This window comes from Larus michahellis, chromosome Z, assembly GCF_964199755.1.
Source record: "Larus michahellis chromosome Z, bLarMic1.1, whole genome shotgun sequence".
Lineage (NCBI taxonomy): Eukaryota > Metazoa > Chordata > Aves > Charadriiformes > Laridae > Larus > Larus michahellis.
The window spans coordinates 76926603-76948835 of record NC_133930.1 but is presented as its reverse complement, the minus strand read 5'-3'; the positions used below and the strand labels follow the sequence as shown (position 1 = coordinate 76948835).

Genomic DNA, 22233 nt, shown 5'->3' with positions numbered 1-22233 from the left:
CAAACCCTAGTGGAAACAAGAATATTCAAATCAAGTATTACTCCTTCTGACACTATGGTAACATTCAGTCCAGGGAACCAGACTAAATCTAATCTGACATTAAATCCTGGAAGTACAATATAGATCTAGAGATGTCAGATTCCTCCTAGAGGATTCCTCCGATCCTAGAGATTCCTCCGATCCCCAAGATTCCTTTGATCCCCTCCTACTGCACAACTACTTGTTAATGCAAACAGAGGCATCCACACAAGAACAACATGCTGAACGCTTCACTGTTCCAAAAATACTGCAGAAAAAGATGCACAGGGTCAGGGGACCTGAGTATGAAGGGATGCTTTAGCAAAATGGCAAAAAAAGGCACACAGCTCTATTTTACATCTGTATTTGAATATCAGGAGAGCATATAGGTATCAGTAGACAATCAGATGTCCACTCTGCTAAAATGCTCTACAGACATAACAAGGAAGGTCCTTTTGGCCTGAGATCAGCATGAATAAAACTATCCAAGTGAGCTAGAAAGAAAGAAAAAAAAAACAGCAGAAGAAAGAAATCAGGGCAGAATAAACTAGATGCCTTTTCTGCAGCACCACTTCCAAAGCAGCAACGCTCTAGGGGAACCCCAGCAGAGACGAATGCAAAGGAGGGATCAGTCCTGTGGTGAAGTCACAGGATTAGACTTCTGCCTTTGTGGGCTTCTCCACAGTGCTGAGAGCACAACAAGAAACAAAAGTCCCAGTTTCGTTATTGCACATTTCCATTGGTTTTAATGCAATCTTTAAGCCTCGCTGGGGGCTACCTATTAGCTTTGTGGACTACATGGGCACCATAGCTCAGCATGTGGGAAGAGGAGGGGTCAACTCCGAAGACCCTGTGCTGTAAAAAGTTAAAAGCACCTGCAGGATTTTGGCACAGAAGTTGCACTTTCAAATAATGTTCCCCCAGAGCAAAAGATGTCTCCATGTATCTGTAGCCAGACTGGAGCTCAGGCTAGCACTGTTAGCATGTGCCACTGTCTGCTGGAGCAACAAATAAGCAAAGGGCACCTCTGGCGCACAGATCCTCTTGCATAAGTAATCATAACACAACTGTGGAGTATACACAGGCAGTAGCGGTCTGAAGAGACTCACTCAAGATTATAGAGTGAAGTAGCAGCAAAGGGCATGAATAACTGTCCTTGTATTGACCAAAGACTGCAGAGCCGTTTCAAGCTGTATTGTTACATGAGCCATATTTCAAATTTAGTAGCTGTGCACAGTGCCGTGGTACCACAAGGAACATTATTCAATGTATTGTCAGTGTCAATGCGTACAAACAACAGTGCTACTGGAGATGATACATAAATCCTTACACATCCTTATCCTGTATAGAAGACATCATGTAAATGCTGAAATTTAATTTCATAGTTTAGAAAACATGCACCAATTTAATCTGACTCTAATACACCATTATTTATTGTAATTATTGCCATTGCTATGGTAATTCCAAAAGCAATCAAACAGCTGTCTGTGGCTAGCTGTGCTTAAGCAGGACTGTTCCTGGAGGAGAAATCCACAGGTATGTTCTTACCTTCTCCAAGGTTTAAGCTTGATGTAGAAATAAAACTGCAGATGTTCTTCTCCCAGCCAGGATGCAGGCACCATGCCCTGAGAGCTGCACCTGTAATGTGACCTTGCCCGATAAGCAGTGGGGACTACTGCCAGGCTGACGAACAGTGCTCTCTAATGAGATGCTCTTAGTTAGGGTCCTAGATGCTTCTAGTTACCCTTCCCTTGGGATGCACAGAAGTGCTGAAAAGCCCTCTGGCTTCTCCCCAAGATGGGACCAGCTCATCCCAGGGATGGTGTGAGCACAGGTACACCTTCAGCACAGCAGCACAGGTGAGCACAGAGCAAACAGTGTCCAGGGGGCTCCCTGGAGGTGGCAAGGCTGGACCTGGCAGCCCAGGCCATCCCACCACCCCATCAGCAACCACAGCAGCCCCAGACCCAGCACTGGGCACCACCCTAGGGACAAGGATGGCTGCTGTGGGAGCTGAAATTGAGTATGTCCTTCCTGAGCCATGGTGTGCTATGTCAACCCACTAAGCACCTGCTGCATTTTCTCCCAGTGGTGGCTGCCTCTCTGCAGCACACAGACCTGTCTTCTGCTGGCAAAGATGTTTTTCAGTCATTGTGTTTGTACCCTTTCTGCTTTCTTTAACAATGCTGACAAGTTAGCAGGCTGGTGACAGAGCGGGGCCAGTAGAAATGGATCCAAGCAAAGCAAAGCAACCTCTCAGCCATGCATATTCTCCCATGGGCAATAAAATGTCTCTGGTTTTGTAGGCACAGGAGGATCGGATATGCTGCCGAGGGACACGCTGGGACCGTGCTCCTGTGAAAGTCCTGAAGCTGAGGAGGGTGAAGAGGTAAGTGTCCTCCCACCACATCCTTGTGGGAAGCACAGGGAACTGCGCTGCCGCTGTGCTCAAATGTAATGCTTGATGGCGATCGGTGGGCTGGGTCACATCTTCAGCTGCAAGGAGGTTGTTGTGGTGGGAGTAGTTGGTGTAAACTGCATTCACTTGACTACGGCAGGGTCTGCTCCTATATACTTGAAAGCCTGGTGGGATTAGGAGGGCCTTCAATAAAATGCATCTCTTGGGAGGTCTTGTTAAATAGTCCTGGCAGCTCAGTGCAAGACGGTGTCAGACCAATGTTCAGTCCTTCCTCACAATCAGTCATTCCCCTGCACTCCTTCTGTTGCCCCTTCTCCTCTTCTCAGGCCCCTCCGTGGTTACCATTACCCCACCTCCTTTCATCTGCTGGAAACCCACGCGCGAGCAGCTCATCAGCATGACGAAGGGCAAGCGTCTGAAAAGCGTGTGGTTGGTGTGGTTGGGTGGCATGTGGAAACAGGCCATTTTGGTGGAAAAGGCGTGATGGGGCTATTCCATTTCCTTTGTCGTTCTTGGTGTGATCACGTCCAGCCATGTGTTTTTAACAGCAGCAAATGAATTTGTTGGTAAGATGTTAGGAGTGGAAAATGAGTGAATGGGCAAGTGAATTCCTGCAGGGCCAAAACATTCATCTTCAGGGCTGCTGACACTGCTGAGTGTGAAGCATGTGTATTTAAAGAAAAAACCAAACACGTTAAAAACTAAAGGCTTCTCCAAGAATTTTTTATCATAAATTGTATTTTTTAAATAAAATGCAGACTTGGACCTACATAGCCCATATTAATGCCCAAATTTACTTTAATCTTTTACATGTCTTTAAAATAAAACAGTAATCAACGCTGGTTCAGATGAAACAGATGTAGCAGATTTCAGACTTCTGCTATAAAAACAGAAGAACTTCTCCTTAAATTTCAATTAGTTAAATTTAGCCCAATAACTAACTCTTTCAGTTAGAGAAGCATCTAAAGATAAAAATGCAGCAAGTTCATATCTTCTTCTAGTCTATGAGTAAAAACGGGTGTGAGAAGCTCAGGTCAGCTAGCTTTAATATCTGAAAGACCATGGTGAATAAACACCTGAAGTCAGCACCTCCATAAACCTTTTTTTTTTTTTTAATGAGGAAAATGTAAATGCAAAACACGATTGAAAACCTTTTCTTAGATTTTTCTTATCATATTTACAAGTTTCATTTACCATTTAAGAACACTAATAATTTTCTCAAAATCCAGGTTTCATACAGTGTTTATTTAAAAGCAAATATAATCCAAAAGGGGCTGAACCAATCTGATGTTTAAAAAAAAACAAAACAAAACAAATGAGATCTGCTAATAAAGAACAAATATGAATCTAACTAAATGTGGTTAACAATATAGAATGGGCAATATAGTACAAAATTTCATAGTCTTGGCTATCAAAAACAATGACCAAATTTAAGGTTAAATCTATATAAAGCAGCAAACCAACATGTCCTCAGGGGTATCAGTCAGTGAGAATCCACCCTTCTTTAGGCAAATAATTTACAACACAAACAATAAAAGCAAGGTTCAAATTGATAATGCAAAGCAGCCAAAACGAAACTTTCATGTTATGGTTAAATTTGGTATTTAAATCATCCTGGTTGCGGCTGGAGCACGGACTTGCACAGGCACTCCCAGACATTTTGCACCGGCTGCTATCAGTGCTCTGCTCAGTGTAGTAACGCTTTGTGGCAGCTGGTATATCGCAAGCAGGACCGCTGGGAAAGCTCTGAGCTAGGGTTTAATCAGCCCCTAACTTTCTCTGGCTTAAGTTAAGGTCATACTTAAGGAAGAGGGGAACAAACGATCAATGACTGTGGAACGCAATATGTTTTAATAACACAGTACTTCTAATGCTTTGGAGTGTAACACCACGCAGAACTAAAACTGACTTAGCATTGTTTTCTCCTTGGTTTCAAAAAAGAGGTCTCGCTTTTTTTAATAACGACCCCCCGCCGAAGGAGGAGGTTTAATGGCAGAACTTTGTAAGAGGGAGGCTGACTCAGTGCTGCCACTGACGCAGCGTGAGCAGAATCAGCAAAATGCTACCACGGGAAAGTAAACAAAGTCCATGAAAGTATCCTTAGCAGCATGGGAGGAAATTAACTTAGTCATAGCAAATTATAAAGTGCTGAAATTTTCTTTAATAACTTGCTAACAATTTGTGGAAGGGAGAAGCCTGATGTTTGAGGCAAAGACTATATGGAGCAGCTGGATATAAACTCTTCTGAGCTTGGATTTGCTGAGATACAATCTAAAACAACCACCCTTTGTATCACTTAACAGTCAAATGGGCAACATCATTTTCATATAAGAAACATCGATTTTAGATTAATTCTGAAAAGAATCTATGCAGACCTAGTTGCAAGGTTTTTTTGATGATACCATGAGAACGTAGATTCTGAATTAACAGAAATCAGGAAATAGAAATCCGCGTATCTCTGCTAATTGCAACAGAGCCTGCTTACCCCAAGAATCATAATGATGGGCCATCATAATGATCCCTTCAACTTTAACAAAACTATTAACAAGAAGCAACAAGCCACCCCTAGGTCCAGACAGTGCTCGTGACTGTATGTTTCAAGTCAATGGTAATTGCACAGGTTTCAACAAAGCATAGAAGACTCTTACATGTAATAGGTAATGACATTCGTGACCAGTGGAGACAGGACACGGATCAGCAAACAAACGCTACACTTGATCATGGTCATGAAGCAAAGCGTTATTCTCCCTTGCAAGAAAGGAAAAATATGGTCCTCCCAAAGAGCCACTCCATGTAACATGCTCAGAACTAGCCAAGCTAGACCCATTGTTGAACACGCCAAAGTTTATGAATGATTTCGGAGTTTTTTATGTTTCTTCCTTCTTTTCTAAATAGCAAAATGCTGCCTCTTCATTGTTGCTTTTAAAACACATCCTGTTATGCCTGCAGCTGCTTTTGGAGTGCAGGTTCAGCATACCATGTACTCTATTAGTGAGCCTTTCTTGCAGCTTTTGCTCGAAAAGGAGAATGTGTATGTGTGTGGGAGTAGCATAAACTGCAGCTGCTTTTCTTTATTTTTCCACCATCCTTACTGCTGACTTGTAACAAGGAAGAAGACGTATGTGTACACCATTTGGCTTCTCTGCAACACTGCTGTACAGGAGGGTTGGGAGATTATCTTGGTGAACAAATCCTAATTTCCACATAAAAGGATCAGCAGTAGGGTGAGAGAATTTGTCTTGCAGTGAAAAGGTTGCTCCTGTTTTGCTGGTATGTTTTATCAGAGATATAGAACTTCAGTTTGCTCTTTCATTGGTTTTATGAAAGCTTGTATCACCAAAGAACCTAAGTGAGTCCAGGAAACTCTGTAAAGTCACTGGACAGCTGCTTAAAAACAAAAAAAAAAAACCACAAAATACCCATGGTACAACCCCTTCCCCTCATGCCCCCCTCGCCCTGCTGCCCTAAATGCACCGTGGCTGAAAACTTTACAGAAAACTGAAAATGACAGAGGCTTTGATATTTTCAGCTCTCTGGAGCAGTTTAAAAGGGAGATGCTCTTTCTGCACAGCGTATGTATCTGAAGTATGTGAGGCCAGACAGCAAAAATCCCTGGTCATCTTTCAAAGCATAAGCCTGCATGGCCTAATCTCCCCTCCTCCCTGACCCTTCAGGCAGTTTAAGGATGTATCTTGCTGCCACGCCAGCCATGGAGGGGTGCTGCTGAAATTCAGAGACATTCATGCAGTAGAAACCCAAGGCAAGATACAAACCAGCATCACTGAGTTTACTTTCTGCAGCTGACATTTTCCCCCACTGGCTCCCGCCGGCTCTCATCACTGGTTTCCCCAGGTCGTGCTCTCCATCCCTGGTCCCAGACACAGCTCACCTCGTGCTGAAGTCAGCCGAGCTGGGCTGGGTGACGGAGAGGAGGATCCATCGGAGTTATTGAACTGCATGTCACAGCGCACAGCTAAGAGTTCATTTCCAATTATGGTCTCTGCTAATTGCTCTGGAGTTCATCTTCATATCATGACTGAGGCAGGCAACACTGGTCAGGGAAGCCAGAGGATCGTCAGTCGCTCAAAGCGATCAGAGCCATTATGTTTGACCTCTGGCATTGTAATTTTATTTCTGTGGCTCTTCATGGGAACTGTCAAAGCAAAGTAACGAGGCTGCCAAGTTGTGGCGCCTGTGTACAACATGCCCACCTGCCTTCACACCCAAAAACAAATACGATTGCCTGCTCCAACTGTATGTGAGTTAGACATTAAAATGCACGGCAGTTTCATAGTGCAGAGCTGGATTTCCGTACAGAATACTGTGTATTTTTAATTAGAAGGCCTACAATCAGCTTATCATCTCAATATAGTTTCATTTTGCATTATTTCACTTCTGATGAAAATGCAGTGAAGCTAAAACCTCAGCTTACTGCAGGGACAGCCAGTCCTTCAGGTTGGCCATGGGTTTAGTCTTTGGGCCGGTTCCCTTCCTAATTAAATGGGTGCATCTTTAGGAAACTCTGATATTGTTGTTTGATGGGAAAAAAAAACATTCTTTGTTATGAGGCAAAGAATTTCTTCTTTGAATCCACTTGTCTCCGACTTTCTGAGGACCTTCAGGCAGGCTTGCTTTTCTCAATCACTGCTCGTGTTGCCATCCACCCTGCAGCAAATGACACATCCCAGTTGGAGGCTTTAACACCATCGCAATACCACTGGAATGAGCAAGTATTCAGCCTTGAATATAGGAAGGGCTGGGTAAAATGTCTGGAGAAAGCAGCTCAACTGCTGAAGATTTTTACTTCAATGTGCAAAATTCAGATTAAAAGGTATCAAGAATTTGCAGGAGTGCTCATTAAGGCTGTAGCAACGTAAAGGTGGAAATGTTAGGAGTATGGCAAGAGGGTCTTGCTGTTCTTCTATATAGTAGGGATTTCAGTCCCTGGAGGCTGATAGGGTTCCCCAAAGACAGGATGATTTCTCTTCTCCATAACTGTCAGAGCACACCTGTGGCAACCCTCCAGGAAAAGATGGCATGACAAAATGTGCCATTCTGCATTTAGGTAATGTTTGGAAGTCGACTAAGCACTGCCTTTGCTTTGCCTGGTAGTTAAATGCACGGGATTATAGAATACTGACCTGTTTCTGAGGCTGCTACTTGTAAGCTGGAAAAGTTAGGAGCATTTAAACACAAGCAGGTAAAATTTAAATGGTATTATTTTCAATAGTTACGGAGATAATTTTGTGTAATATTATTTGTCAGCTTTTGATTCCCTTCTTTCTTTCATGGTATAAAAAGTTTTGTGTAATGTCCTTTTCTGCTCATCACACTTTCTTGCACCAGACCACACCAATTCCTCAGCTCTTTGAAAATCCACTTGTCCCTCCACATATTCATCCAGGGTCTTTTTCGCTATGACTGCAACCTCTTCTAATCCAGGCACCTTTCCCGGTTTCTACTTTCTACATAAATCCATGCAGGTGTTTAAAAATACTACCCTGTTTTGTCTGCTGCTTTCACTCTTCCTCTCACTAGATCTCTTTACAGGATCTACCCAGGCGTCTTGAAAGCCTCCGATCAGATTCCCTTCATACTTTGTCTCTGCTGCCAGTCCCAGGCTCCTGCCCAGCTTTGTTTCTGCTAATTGTTCTTTCCATTTGCTGCCGCTTTTACTTCAGTCTACTCTCTTCTATCTCCCACAAGTTGCTTATCTATCTCCCTTGTTGGACTCTTTTTCCTGGGGTTACTCTGGCCCCAGTTTTTCCTGCAGGGGCAAATGTCTCTGCTCCTCAATGCTCATTATTGCTTACATTTTGATAACATCTATGGGCCAGATAAGAAATCATTATGGTGAATGAGGAAAACTTGCCAAAAGAGAGCCTGCCTCTAGTCGAGGTCTCAGTAAACACTTTGGATCCATCTAAAAGCCATAGCATAAAATAATTTCCAGCTCTCTCTTCTATTGCAGTTTTGATGATTAATGGCAAGAAACTATTTCTGTGTTATCTTTGTTTGCACAACTGGAATTTGGCTTTACATTTATAACTCAGCCTTTGCAAATACTGAGAAGTTGGATGCTCAGTGAAATACACTGTGTTTGGGTGTTTATGTGTAGATTATTAAACATTTCTGCACTGTATATTTTGTGAATGGGCTACACAAACAATTTTACTAACTCTACAGGACTTTCTTTTAACTATAGAGCCTAATGTATTTAAGCTGCTGCAGGACAACACCGCTTTATTCTCTGCAGACAACTTTATTCTTTGTCTTGTCATTTTTATTGTTCGAGTGCTAGTGAATAAAACCCTGCATCTGTTCTTCAGGAAGGACTTAATCCAAAGCTCACTGAATGCATTGGAAGAGCCTCCATTGGGCTTCAGATCAAGCTCTTTAGTTCACAAACAATTGCTCTTTGTGAGAATATGCTACTCAAGTATTGTACAGAAGAGTTACAGAGGTTCCCTATTTCTAAAATAATGATTGTTTTTTAAATCATTTTTGCCATGCCTGTTTAGTTGGAGAAACAATATGCAACTGTACGTAGTTGTTGAAGTACTGTAGTCTGTGATTATCTTGCCCTGGCGGTTGATATAAATGTTGAATATGTAATGGTGTGGTAACAAGTAGTGCTATATTTACATGGCTCTTCCTATGCACGCAGCAATTCAGAAAATATATAGAGATACGGTCCCTGCCCCTGAGGATGTTCAGGCTCAATCAGGCAAGCTGGACACAGGCAAGCCATCTTTCAGGAGTGCCTTCTGTTGATGTTATTGATGAAGCAGACTTGAAAGAGGGATTTGTAGAATAAAAGAAGGATACTACTGAATGGGATTTTTTTCTGTGCTTAGGAAAAGGAACAGACTGAAAGGAGACACAAAGCCCACAGTAGGGGAAAGAAACAGGGTCTATTGTGGAAGGGGGTACAAAGAGACTAAGATAAGGCAGGGCTAATCAAAGCAGAAACATTAGCTGGGGTAAGACTGCAAAGAGCTTTAAATGAAACCTTACAGCTCCAGATTTGCAATGACTGCATTTTCCACGAGAAGGAGGGAGAGCCACGAGTCAGTTACGCATCAGTGTCTCCACGAGCTGCAATGAAAAAAAAATTTTCTTCCTTCACAGGTACCATCATAGGTACTGAATACTTCTTTGGATTTCTTGCGAAGGGGAACTAACAGTTCCCATGAACCGAAGAGAACACTATGCCAGTGAAATCTGGCTGGTTTTGCAACTGCAGAACAGAGTAACTTCTTCACGTGGGCGTAGATTACACAAACAGTTACTACTGGGTATTACTCCTGTGACAGAGTTGCTTGCAGTAAAATACACTTCACTGTGTGGTAAGTGCTGGCAGGGCTACGCACGCACTTTGTAAGCCGACGATGACTAAAACAGTTTATGGAGCCAGTACTAAAATATTACTCACTCAAGGAGTCACATTTAAATCAATGAGATTACTCATGTAGCTAGTTGCCGATACAGATCTCGCCAAGCTATTCCACCACATAATAGATGTGTGTAAATGAGCCTGTTAGTCAGCTGAATAACTCCAGAAAATAATTTTGAAGTTCATACTATATTGGTATTTGAAGTCCCTAACCACAGCTGAGGTCCCGTTATGTTCTGTAAACACCCATTAACAGGCAATCCCTGTCCTAAAATTCATCAACTCATATAGACAAATAAGGGAGAATGACTTGCCTTCAGTCACACCACAGGTCATCAGCAACGCCAGGAATAGAACAGGGATCTCCAGTCAGTTCCCTACCAGCAGCTCCCTGCCTCTGTAATACTCAACATTTCGTCCCTGTACTGAATATAAAGCATTTATGAATGTGACCTCCAAACTTCCCACAGCTCTTCTGCTAACTGACTGATGGATCTTTGCATTCATTAGTTTTATAAATGCACAGAGAATACACAGAAGAACCATTTTCATCTCACACACATTACCGCAAGCTGGTGCTCATGCAGCTCATCTGCATGTTATTCTGCAGTCAGAGAAATAGCCAGAACAACAAGGAAAGGAAAATGAATCGGACCACAAAGATTTCTGACAGCTAATCCAAGATACTTAAGAATCTGCATCCCAAGCAAAACTCATTTTTCATACTTGGTGAAATTCAGTGTGGAGGCTACCAGATCAGGCATCACCTTTCAGGACTGCATTTCATTTTATAAAAGTGCCTGGCATATCCAGCATCATTATCACAGTATTTTCCTTCCTTTCTTTATTCTGCACCGCTCTCAGCATCTTTGGGAGTTCACTGCGAACAAGAACAGTGTGCTGGGCTGTAAAACAGAAGCCTGAAAGAATTTCTTCCTAATAGGAAGGGGTATCCCCTTTGAATTATTCTCCATTTGAAGGTTTGCTGCATAACAATAAAAAATCTGCCTCACTGAAACTGGGCTCCAATATACTGACATAGTCCCAAAGCAGACTCTGAGTGACTCCTCTGTCTCCTGGGTAAAGCAGGGGCAGCAGATACGGATATGGCTTCGCTCTCTTCTCTCCCCCTTTTTCTCTCTCCTCTCCTCCAAACATTTCTGTCTTTCATTTCCTTCTCTTTATCTCCCCATCCTGAGCTGCCCTGTGTCTCTTCCCCTTCCTCACTCCAGGCACTCTTTGTTGGCAATGGCTCTGTCCTCTTTCTACCCACGGAAGAGGACGCATCTGTACAGAGGCAGATTGTAAACTAGGTCAGCTTATGTGGCAGGGGGAAAAAAAAAAAAGAGTAGAAATAAGAGCCTTTTTGTATAATAACAAGGTCTCACATAAGCATGTGGCCCAGTTGTCAGAGGTGTTGAGTGTCTGCGTTTCCCACTGACTTCAGCGGCACTAGTTCTCTTGTCCACAGGCCACGTACAGAGAAAAACATCCTCCGTTTTGCAGCCCCCTGCAAGCAGAAGTTCAGATACGCTGTCACACTTCCTTGAGCTTTCCCAAGGAGATCACGCTAATCTCAGGATCTGCTGTTGTCGGGTTTTCCTACATGTTCAGCACAGCTGTGGCATGTATGTTGGTCAGTCACTGGAGGAGGAATGAGGGAATACCAGGGTGACATACCCCTTTCCAGTTCACAGGGCACATAAAGCAGGCCTGAAAGGGGATGACAGGCAAGGAACTGTCACTTGAGTGTTAAGAATAACTACTTTTCTTGACAAATATAGGGTTAACACAGCTGATCTTTATACTCTTCCTACTTTCAGGGTTTTTAGGAGAACATCAACTCACCTCCCAATTCATTATTTAGGTAAAGGTATTTTAACTTCAAGGTAAAAATTAGGGAAGGCTGTATTCTGGAAAAGATTCATTCCTTCCTCCCCCTACCCAAAGCCCTCTGTAATGCTGTAAAAGAATTACAGAGCATTAACAAAATATATCTTTAAAACAAAACTGTAAGACGCAATTTTCTTCTGCTGTTGTAACTGTTAAAAATGCAAATTAGACGCAATACGCAAAACTCATTAAAACATACACAGTGAAATCACATTTGATTTCCTCTGTGGTATATTAGTCATGTGCTATGTAATTAATACCAAGTAAATGCATCCCTGTCATAAGAAAAAAAAAATAACATGAATTCAAACAATATCAGTGTCATTTGTGATACTGCTTTATCTAATGGAACAAGATTTGCGCTGCAGTCACACAGTTCATTCCGATCCTGTATGAGGCCGGTAAGCAGGAGAGGAGCAGAAGGTAACTGTTGGACCAAAAGGGCAGAGGGGTGGGAACCCAGGAAGAGGAGCTCTGAAGTTGCCCCTTTGGCAGTGTAGCATCTTTGGTTGCTATGAATACACCAGATTTGTCTCTACAGTGCAGTATTGCTGGTCTCCAAAACATGAGGTCTTCAAAAGCGTGAGACTGGACTATGCTTATTTTAATTATGTTTCTGAGGCCTAGAAGGGACCTTTCTGCATGGTTCTGAAGTTTTCTGCAACTCAAAAAGACTAATTTATTTTCCTCCCTCCGTTGTGATAAACGGCTTACGCGGTTTCTAGCCACTGGAGTTTCTAAAGACCCAACGAGCGTGGTCAGACCCGTGAAACATCCAAAAGGGATGCAACTGCCACCCTCCTCTTCCTCTCTCTCTCTCTCTCTCCTCTGCAGCCCCACATTGTGGTTTGGATGGCAGACATCTCTGTGGGAGTATGTGCCCCACACCCGTGGGGCAGGCCTGAGCAGTGATGCGCATCCGTGCAGAGCTGCTTCAGCCAAGCGTTGGAGGTGCAGCTTTCCTTTGCTCCTTGCAAACAGGCTGGAGGGAGTCATGCTGAGGTTCCAGCACATGTCGTGGAAGGACAAGGGGTGGGAGTCCTGTCTTTGGGCAGGTAGCTGAATTGCAGACGTTCCTGGGAACATTCCTAGATGGTGCGGCTGAAATACCCCTGGTCAGAGCTGCTCTCCTGTCCTGCTTCCCGTGACATATGCTAGTGGCAAGTAAAAAAATGTGCATTAGAAAAGGCCACCCTTGATGCAGAAAATTTGCAGCAAAGTATGGAAGAGAGAAAACAGATACAGAAAATGGCAAACAGTTCCCTGGGTCAAAGACCTTGGTGGGGTTTTTTCTGTAACATACCCTGTGTGCTTCCAGACACATACATTTGTAAAGAGTCATGGCCACATATAGTTAATTACTATGATAGCTTCTTATTTATATTAATAACACCGGTTTACAGGTCCGCAGTTTCGTATGTATGCATCTATTTCCTTATACCATTAGCTTTTATAATAAGCCTTTTCCACTGTCATGGCATTCAGGTAGCACTGTGCCTACGTGTGAGCATCTGTGTCCTTGAGTTCTCATCAGAGGATGCCGCAGCTGAATTACCAACAGCAGCGTGTAACCTCCCATTTAAAACACTGGCACCTGAAGAGTGGAGGGTGGCAAATGTGACTCTAAGCTTCAGTGCAGACTGTGGAGAACTAGAGGTTTGCAAACCTCGTGCCTGTGCTGTGCAAATACAGAGATGTAATTGGGTTAGAACTAAAGGACACCTGGATTAATGCAATCTATCTGAGAAGAGTCAACATTGCTTCTGTAAAGTCCTGCCTTAAACAAACCTCTTGGAGGTCTCTGAAAGGGTCAATAAAAATGTGGATAAGGGTGATCTAATTTCCATATCAGACTGGGTTTCTAAAAGGCTCTTGACAAAGGCTTTTAAGGAGACCAGCAGTGATAGCAATAAGAGGGAAAGCCCTGGTATAGCTCAGTAATTGCTTAGAAGATAAAATGCAAAGTACAGGAATAAATGACCAGTTCTCACAATGGAGGGAGGTGCTGGATGGTGTGGGGTTCAGCAAGGGTCAGTGCTGGGAGGTGTGCTGTTCAGTGTAGTCATATCTTACCTGGGAATGGAGTGAAATAGCGCAGCTCATCAGTGGAATTAATTTACTCATGTTAGTAATAAGAAGAAAGACTATGAAAAACTACACAAGGACGTTATGAGGCTGACTGGGCAATATAAGGAATCCTGTGTAAGTAAATGTGAAATGATGCACATGGAGAAACAATTGTGTAAAACAGTGGGCTCTGAGCTGGCATAACCCTGAGTAAAATCTCAGGGTTATGACAGACAGTTCCATGGAAACATCAGCTCTGTCCTCAAAAATTCCTCATAAAATACTGAGCGAAAAACATCATTGTGCCACTTCATGAATCCATGGTTTGCCTACATCTTAAACATCTTGTATTTCTTCATCTCGAATAGGATCTATTAGATCGGGATGATGTTCAAGAGGGCGTCAAGGATGGTAAAAGGTACAGAATGGTCTATGGACAAAGGCCCCCATGAGCAACCTGCAACTCTTCAGCCAGAAGGATTGATGTAAAAGGATTACAGTGGAGGTCTGCACACCCATAAGCAGCTCAAAGAGAGGGTTAGGAGCTGTTCTTCATCCCCAGCACAGGAGATGAGGGAGCAACTAATTTCGTATTGAAACCAAAAATAAAAGGCAGAGGTTCTTCACAGGCACGGCGTCAGACCAATGGAAATCCTTGCCAAAGCCTACTGTGAACACTGCCAGTGCTTTTGGGTTGAGGGGGACATTGAAGATGCCCATGGAAGTCGGCTCTACTGCATGTATTTAAAACCAACAACAACAACAAAAACCCACAACAAACAAAAAAACCCAAACAAAACCCAACAACCCCCCGAAAAAAAAAACCACCACCCCCCCCAAAAAAAAACAAAACAAAACAAACGAAAGCCAAACCACACCAATAAACTGAAAAAGAAAAGCAAAAGCCCCAAAAGCAACCAGCAGCAAAACCACCCCGAAACCCACGGCTCAGGAAAGCCCCGGAGCTGGCAGCGGCGGGGAGCTCCCGCTTTGCGCATCCCCCCGGAGCCGGGACGCGGGGCCGCGCTGCATCCCCCCGGGACTCGCCCACCCCTCCCCGGGGCTCGCTCCCCCCCGTCCCACCTCGGGGCTCTGCTCCCCCCGCTCCCGCCCGGCGCGGGCATCCGTAACAGGAGAGGGCTCGGTAACCCGAGCGCGGCGGGGCGCGGGGCGCGGGGGGGATGCGCGGAGCCTCCGCGCGGGGCGCATCGCCCCGCGGGACGGGACAGGACGGGACGGGGCGGGACGGGGCGGGACGGGGCGGGCGGTGGCTTTGCCCCCCTCTTCCTGGCGTCGGCGAAGGGGGCGGGCGGGGAGGAGGAGAAGGAGGAGGAGGAGGAGGAGGAAGGGGGACCCGAGGTGCCGGGGCTGCGCGGAGCTGGCGGCGCACGCTGCGCGCCGGAGGAGCGGAGCGGGCGCGTTTTGGAGAGGTACCTCCGTGCGCGGGGGTGCGCCTGTGTCCCCGCCTCCTTCTGTCCGTCCGTCCGTCCGTCTGTCGGTCTGTGAGCGCGGCTCCCGGTGCCGAGGGAAAGGGAGGCAGCGGTGGATGCGGCTCCGGCAAGTTGTCTGGCCCTCGGCGGGCTGCGGGCGGGGGCAGGGAGCGGGGGGGAGGATGCCGGAGGTGGGGGGGGGGGAAGCGGGGGGTCGGGGGGTAAGGGGGGTAGGTAGGGATGCGAGGAGAGGCAGGGGAAAGGCGAGGAGGGAAGATGGAAACGAAGGGAGGGAGAGGCGAGGAGGGGAAGGGAGAATGAAAATGCCGGGAGGGAAAGCGAAGAGGAAAGGAGGGAAAGGGGGGGATGCTGGAACGGGGGGAATGCTGGAATGGGGGGACACCTGCCCTTTCCCCTCGCCCACCCCGCGAGGTGTGCGCCCCAGCGGGACCCCCCATGCGTGTGCATCCCCCTGGTGCGGGACGGGATCACGGCGGGGGGTGCCGGACGGGGCGGGGGGGGACTGGGTTCAGCAAGCCGGGTCTGTGCCCGCATCCCCCCGATGTCCGCAGGTGGAGGGGCGGCTCTTCCCCCGCCCCGGCTGCCGTTTGGGTTGGGCGGGGGGGGTGTCTCTGCAGCCCTCCCTGCGGGGCGGCCGCTGTGCGCGGGAGCCGGGCGGGCTGGAGGGAGCGGGGAGAGGAGAGAGCCGTGGTGGCGGCGTGGAGGGGGTTTGGTGAGATCCAACCCGTGACGTAATTATTTTTTAATCAGCATGTTTTTTTCATGGCCCTCTCAATTTTTCCTGGACTCCCCTTTTTGAACTGAAAATCTCCAGTATCTTTGTTCCAAGTCTTTCTATTTTTAGATCCCTCAGTAATAGTGAAGCGTGAGTTTTAAATATTTTATTTCTTTTTATTTGGCTTCCCCTTAGGACCACTGCAGTGTAAAGTTCTCAAACATTGGTGTCTCTTCCTAAAAAAGTTGTCGAAATTATTACTGAGGTGGGCAGGCAGGCAGCTACTGTGTATATTAATGTTTGAATTCTTGATAACATAAATCATTAGCCATAAAGAGCAGTCATCACATTGAAGTGGGTTTTTTTTTTTTAATCTTAAGGTGAACTGCCTATCATCTCCCAGAAGATGTCCATTAGGGCAATAAGTACTGGCCTGATATTAGGAGAGATAGAGCAGATCCCCCCAGTTGTGATTTTACCAGCAAAATAAACATGTTGTTTTATTTTGAGCTGTGATTAACAGTTGAACGTTGTAATGATATCCTCTGATTCTAGCATTGTCTCATAGCTCTGGTATGTCAATTTGTATTCATGCTGTGTAAGTGTTTTGCAGAGGTTTTGCGTATCTGACAGGGATTTATTTCACTTTCACAATTACATTTTCTGGTCTCACCAGCCTCAGGAACTCAAGGAAGGTATATATACATCAGCATCTGTGGTAGTACATGACTTCTTTTTCCTAAGGAGTGCAAGTTATTTCTTATATTTTTAGATCATAACTTTTATGTCCCTGCACACAGCAGAGGATGAAGTTATAGCTGAAATTGTGTTTGTTGAAGTGTATTCATTGTCAGTATTTCTGGCCGGTCAGTATTGAGTGGCTTTTATTCAGTTCATCTTCATTTTGTATCTGAATGCCAGTCTACTTGCTGCCCTTTGATAGCCTCTGCCAAAGTAAGTTTGCACAAATCTAAAATGTTACATACAGATATTGGCTGTACATAACTGATACGTTGTTTTTTGCATTAGTTTTCAAGCGCTTGTCCAAAGAGTACAGGTCCCAGGTAAGCTCTTAAGTAAATTAAGACATTTATAAACGTCTTGCAATAGTGCCGATAAGAAGTAGCTTTTGTAGCAGCTGATGGTTATTTTCCTTCCCTGTGGATGTGCAGCTCCCATACTAAGGGATGTTTGCATATCATCCCAGTCCTTTCAAATTACTCAAAACTGTTGTTGACTTCAGCCAGAGTTTTGGCTAAGCGAAGAATACAGGGTCATATGGTTTACAGCATGAAAAGTATACCCAGCAGAATCCTGGGCAGTTTGGTGTATGCTTTGATCACGGGATAAGTTAATTCATGCCTGACTTGTCTTGTCTAAACTGCAAAACTCACTTTTGCTACTGGAAACACCTGCTGATTTAGCAAGCGCTATTGATACTGCATTTATAGCAAGACATGAAGAGCTACATAATGCAACATCTAGAACTGTCCCTATTATTACTGTTCACAGCGTGATTTTTCTCTCGTCAACGTGCTGCAGTACTGATTCGCAGTACTGACTGAGAGTTAATTTGTTTGTCGTTGTGGGCTAAACAGGTTTATTCAAGCTGCTAAAAGTCCCCCTCTCTCTCTTTCCCACCCCCCCTTTAAAAAAATAAAAGCTTTGGCAGCCGTCTCTCCTAGCAGTCTGTGCTGAAGGGGCACATCATGGTTCTCACGTGTGCCCTGTTGTTCAGCTGCCTGAAGTCCATCTTAAATTCTGTCTTAATCTGATACAACTTTTCATCCCTTGCTTCCCGTTTCTAGGCTGATTCTTTGTATTTGTTTCTATCCCAAACCATAATGAAGGTACCCTAGCAAAATTCTGGACCCACAATTCATTGAGAAAAAGTCCTTTCCAGCACTCCCACCCACTAGGAGCAAGTCCATTGAAGTTGATATGGATAGTCTTGGCATTCAAATTACGTGAGAAAAAAAAAAAAGTTGGCCTGCTTATTTATGATGATGCGCATTTAACTAAGTATTGCATTTGTCCTGTAGAGGGATGGTCTTTAATTGACTGCTGACCAAGACCACTAGAGTACAGCTCTATAAAATTAAGTTTAATTATGAAATATAACAGCAGCACTGAACGAATGCCAGCAAATGCAGTTACATCTATAATTTATGTAATTCTTTTTGAGCCATGTGCCAAAATGGTACTCTTTTTCTTCTGCATCTCCAAAATTTTAAGTTATTTCTGCTTAAACAATGGTAAGACTTTGGGTTGCATTGCTCTGGTAAATTAGCATTCCACATCGTCTGTTTCACCCTTGTGAAGGATAAATCCTAATTACTCGTGGCAAGAGAAATGCAGTTGAGTATGAACTCCCCTATCTGTGATTCTTCTGCTGCTCAGAATATACTTAACAGTACAGCTTGATGGAGGGGGACCTGGAGAATGATCCTGTGGTTTAGTCTTCAATGAGGAGGCAAACCTTGCAGTCTCCCTTTGTCCTGGGGTAGGACAGTTAGAGTTGGTTTTCCTCTCAGCTGTCTGAAAAGGAGATGTCCAGTTTGAGTTGATAATGTAAACTACCTCTGTCATCCCAAGAACTTTGGAAGGTGCTTCCAGAGAGTCAGTCATCTAATGTATCTCAGATTGGGAAGATTTTTTAAAATAGCCTAATGGTAAACTGTCATAGTAGCCATCCTGGTTGACTGTGGGAACCTAGATGTTGACTAAGATGGCATCTCAGGGCCCTTCCAATACTGTTTTCTGTGATCAAGTGAGAATCATGGTAAATCAGTACTGAAATGTGTACAAAGCTTTAAAAAAGATGCATTGCACGCAGTAACTTTAGGAGACCACAAACATATCTCACTCCTTCCTGAAAGACAAGTCTCAGTCCTCAGTGCAGAAGTTTCCCAGCTGTAAAATGGAATTCTTGTTTCATATTCACAACACTTGTTCTGGTATTATGACAAAATGAACAAAAAAGAGGATACATTTTTCATATCAACATTCTGGGTTAGCAATACAAATTATGGGCTTATTTTTGGTGATGACCAATCTTCAGTAATCCATTACAACTGTAAATCATGCCATCCTTAATTTTAAAAAGTGATCCTTTGACTTAAGTTTATAATTAATAAGAGTTAGAGTTTCACTTTCTGGTTTTTTTGATGACAGTAAGATACTGGGTTTACAGGGGAAAGCAGAACTATGCCTTTAGAGTAATTCTTCAGAAATGTGGTAAAAAAACTTACATGTAACAAGACTCAAGTGTTATATTGCTTCATATGATACTTATATGCAATATACTGCAAAAGTGTGAATTTTCCCTATGTATTGTTTAGCAGAGAAAATGATTTCTTTAATCCCATATTAATAACAGAGAAAACCAATAATGCATTTAAAATAGAGGAAATTCCCTTCAAAACATATATAAATCTTCAGAAGGGTTAGGAAATATTACTTTAAAAGGCCTGCAAAAGCGCTTGGGAAAACTTTCGTATGTGCTACTGAATCACAAAAGCGTGTCCTGTTCATTTTAGGATTTTCTTTCCAGCTTTATATAATGGACCAAAGAGATGATTCATGATGCAGGGGAAAAAGATCCTTTCAAATATCTGGATTTTTTTTTACAGAATCCGTTGATTCCACTGATATCTTTTGAGGCTCTGGGCATCATAATTTCCCTCTTCTCCCATTTTCTCAGTGGAAAAAGAGCAGAAAACTTCCTGTGTGTAAATTGCTGAATACACATCACTGTATGTACTTTGGAAGGGAAGGATTTTCCATGTATTACCAGCTTTTTTCTACATGTCTTTGTATCGCTTTATATAACATCTGTTTGTATAATGTATGAAGGAATCAGGAAAACTTTTTAAGGGTGTAGTGGGTGTAGTACTACTGGTAAAAGGTAGCTTATATCTGTGCCATTTATTCCCTTTCCCGCAGCTAACATTTACCAGTTTACTGAAGTAGTGAGAAAAACTTATCTCGTGCCTTGATAATTGCAAAATACCTTTAAACTGGCGACACATTAGGATTGTACGGACTTAAATAGAACAAAAAAACCCCAAACACAGAAACCACAAACACCGCTGCCTCAACCACTGAGTAACTTAGTGAGTGTGACAATTCTGGTGACTAGGCCTGGATGCAAATGCAAATACATAAGAGGATGTAAGTAGCTTCCTTCCTCGAACTTCTTCTCGGGGCCTGATATTTGACATAACAGCTGTTATTTTTTATCCAGTAAATCCAAGAATTCAAGTGGACATATTGTGCCTCATTATTTGGGGCAGTGGCACCAGCATTGTTTGAGTTGAGCTTAATAACAGTCATTTTTTCCCCTGTACTCCGGGGAAAAATACAGCTCCATCTGTATACATGCTTGGAGTGCCCTATTTCTGTGTCTCGTTAAATGTGGGGCAAGTTTAGTAGTGCCAGTTGAGAATAATTCCCTAATAGGACTGGCTGATACACAACCCAGATCCACCCAGCTTTGAAAAAAACTTCACTTTTAAGAAGTTCCTTTTTTTTTTTTTAGTAACTCTTGGGCAGGCTTCAGGAAGACATTAGACCAGAAATAGGAACCATCTGAAATGTACACCTGTATTAGCACTCTGTGCCAAACCCCACTGTCAAACTAATTAAATCAGTATAAATCTATTAATAAAGGTTGCAGTTTTGCCACAAGTAAAGAATAAAATATAGTTTTTGTTAAAGCAGGTGAGGTTTAACCAGCAGTTTTTGTACAAACCTTTTGCTTCTGTAGTTCTGTTCTATTAGGGGTTTATCAAAGCACTCTTGTAGCTTTGTAAGAAAGACAATGTGAAGCCAATCTCAAATCTTTAAATATTATTCTATCAATTTCCCTCACAAATAGGTCATTTTATTTCCAATTTTAGAGTTCCCCATTAGCTGCTACCCTGCCCCAAGAGTGAACGCAAGAAAAGGTTTTCGCTGATGATGCTCTTGAGAACCCACGTATTGGTATGGGAACTACTGTCAATAAACCCACAGAGTCACTTAACCTCATTTTAAAACCGTTAAAGTACATGCAAGGTGAAGAGGCTGTTGTGGTTTGTGTCGTGGCTTGATGTTCCAGCGGTCCCTGTTTTCAAGACACGTTTTACTGGCACAGCTTCTTCTCACTGAGATGAGGAGGACTGTGGCCAGCCAAAGTCCCAAGGAAAGGCTGGAGGCCCAGGTGTGTGAGAGGGAAACGCAACCACAAGAGTTCAAACACACTCGGGTCTCAGCACCATATTGCTTTGACTATTCACAGCCCATGGCTTGGAGAGGCACACACTGGGACCAGTTCCCAGTGGTGTTGTTCTGACACAGTTTGGCTGAGCTCAGCAAAGCCATGACACCAGTCCGGTCCTTCGTTATCCTTGCTCCTGCTGCTGGTTGCAATCATCAAAAAGAAAAATTCAGCCAAAGTTGTGGTCTGATTCTTTTAAATCTTTTCCCTTTTTCTGCATATTTTCATCATTTTCGTAGAATCATTTAGGTTGGAAAAGACCTTAAGATCATCAAGTCCAACCATAAAATTATTTAGCAATTCTATATTTTTCTGTGGTGAAAGCAGTGGATATACTGAATATACTGAAATTGGCTTAATCAAACCAACTGTTTTGGTCATTTAGTCAGATCTAAAGAGTAGCATAAATGAACCTGTGCTGGCTTTAGATGCTGTTGTTTCACCTGATAGGAGCGTGAGTCTGTCCTGCATCCATTTGATGCTCTCAGTCTCCATGACGCTTCCCATCACTATCTTTGGTCCGCCTGTAGATTGTATTTTTGTTTATACTCTTCTGGTTCAATTCCTGGCTTTGTTTAATTTAGAAGTGTCAAACAAAGACATATTAGCTTCCTTGACATATCTTCTTGCCAATGGAAGCTTGTTCTTCCTCTCTGATTCTCAAGTCCGTGTGAGTCCCCCCTGAATCCCTGGTGAACAGCAGCTCTGAGGAAGCAGAGCAGCAGCCAGCCTTTTGGGGAGTTTTTTGGAATTTGGGTTGTTCCACCTGAAGCGCTCTGAAAGAGGAGCCAGCATAGACTGAAGAAGTGACCATTCACTTTCTGAAAATGAGGCCTTTCAGCAGCGTTTTTGATGGGTGCTCTCAACACCCCTGTCCTATTGTCTCTTTGGCCTTCTGGGGTGATATATCTGTAAGGCCTAGATTTATGCTCATCATGGTGTATAAAATGTGTTTATCAGCTTGGTTAATGAGAACAGAATTGGCATGGTACAGCGGATCAGAATGTGTATTGA

General features: G+C 43.7%; 1 protein-coding gene across 15 annotated transcripts in view; it reads left to right on the top strand.

Moving 5' to 3' along the window:
* The window catches only part of PALM2AKAP2 (PALM2 and AKAP2 fusion), a 279896-nt gene that overhangs the window by 164533 nt on the left and 93130 nt on the right, over window positions 1–22233 (top strand). For 9 of the 15 annotated variants that reach the window (XM_074571097.1, XM_074571098.1, XM_074571096.1 and 6 more), the window contains one exon: window positions 2325–2407. In XM_074571097.1, the coding sequence (XP_074427198.1) occupies window positions 2325–2407 (83 nt within the window). Of the gene's footprint in view, window positions 1–2324; window positions 2408–15100; window positions 15351–22233 lie in introns of those variants that run through there. The other 6 variants (XM_074571107.1, XM_074571102.1, XM_074571108.1 and 3 more) reach the window with 4 other exon arrangements.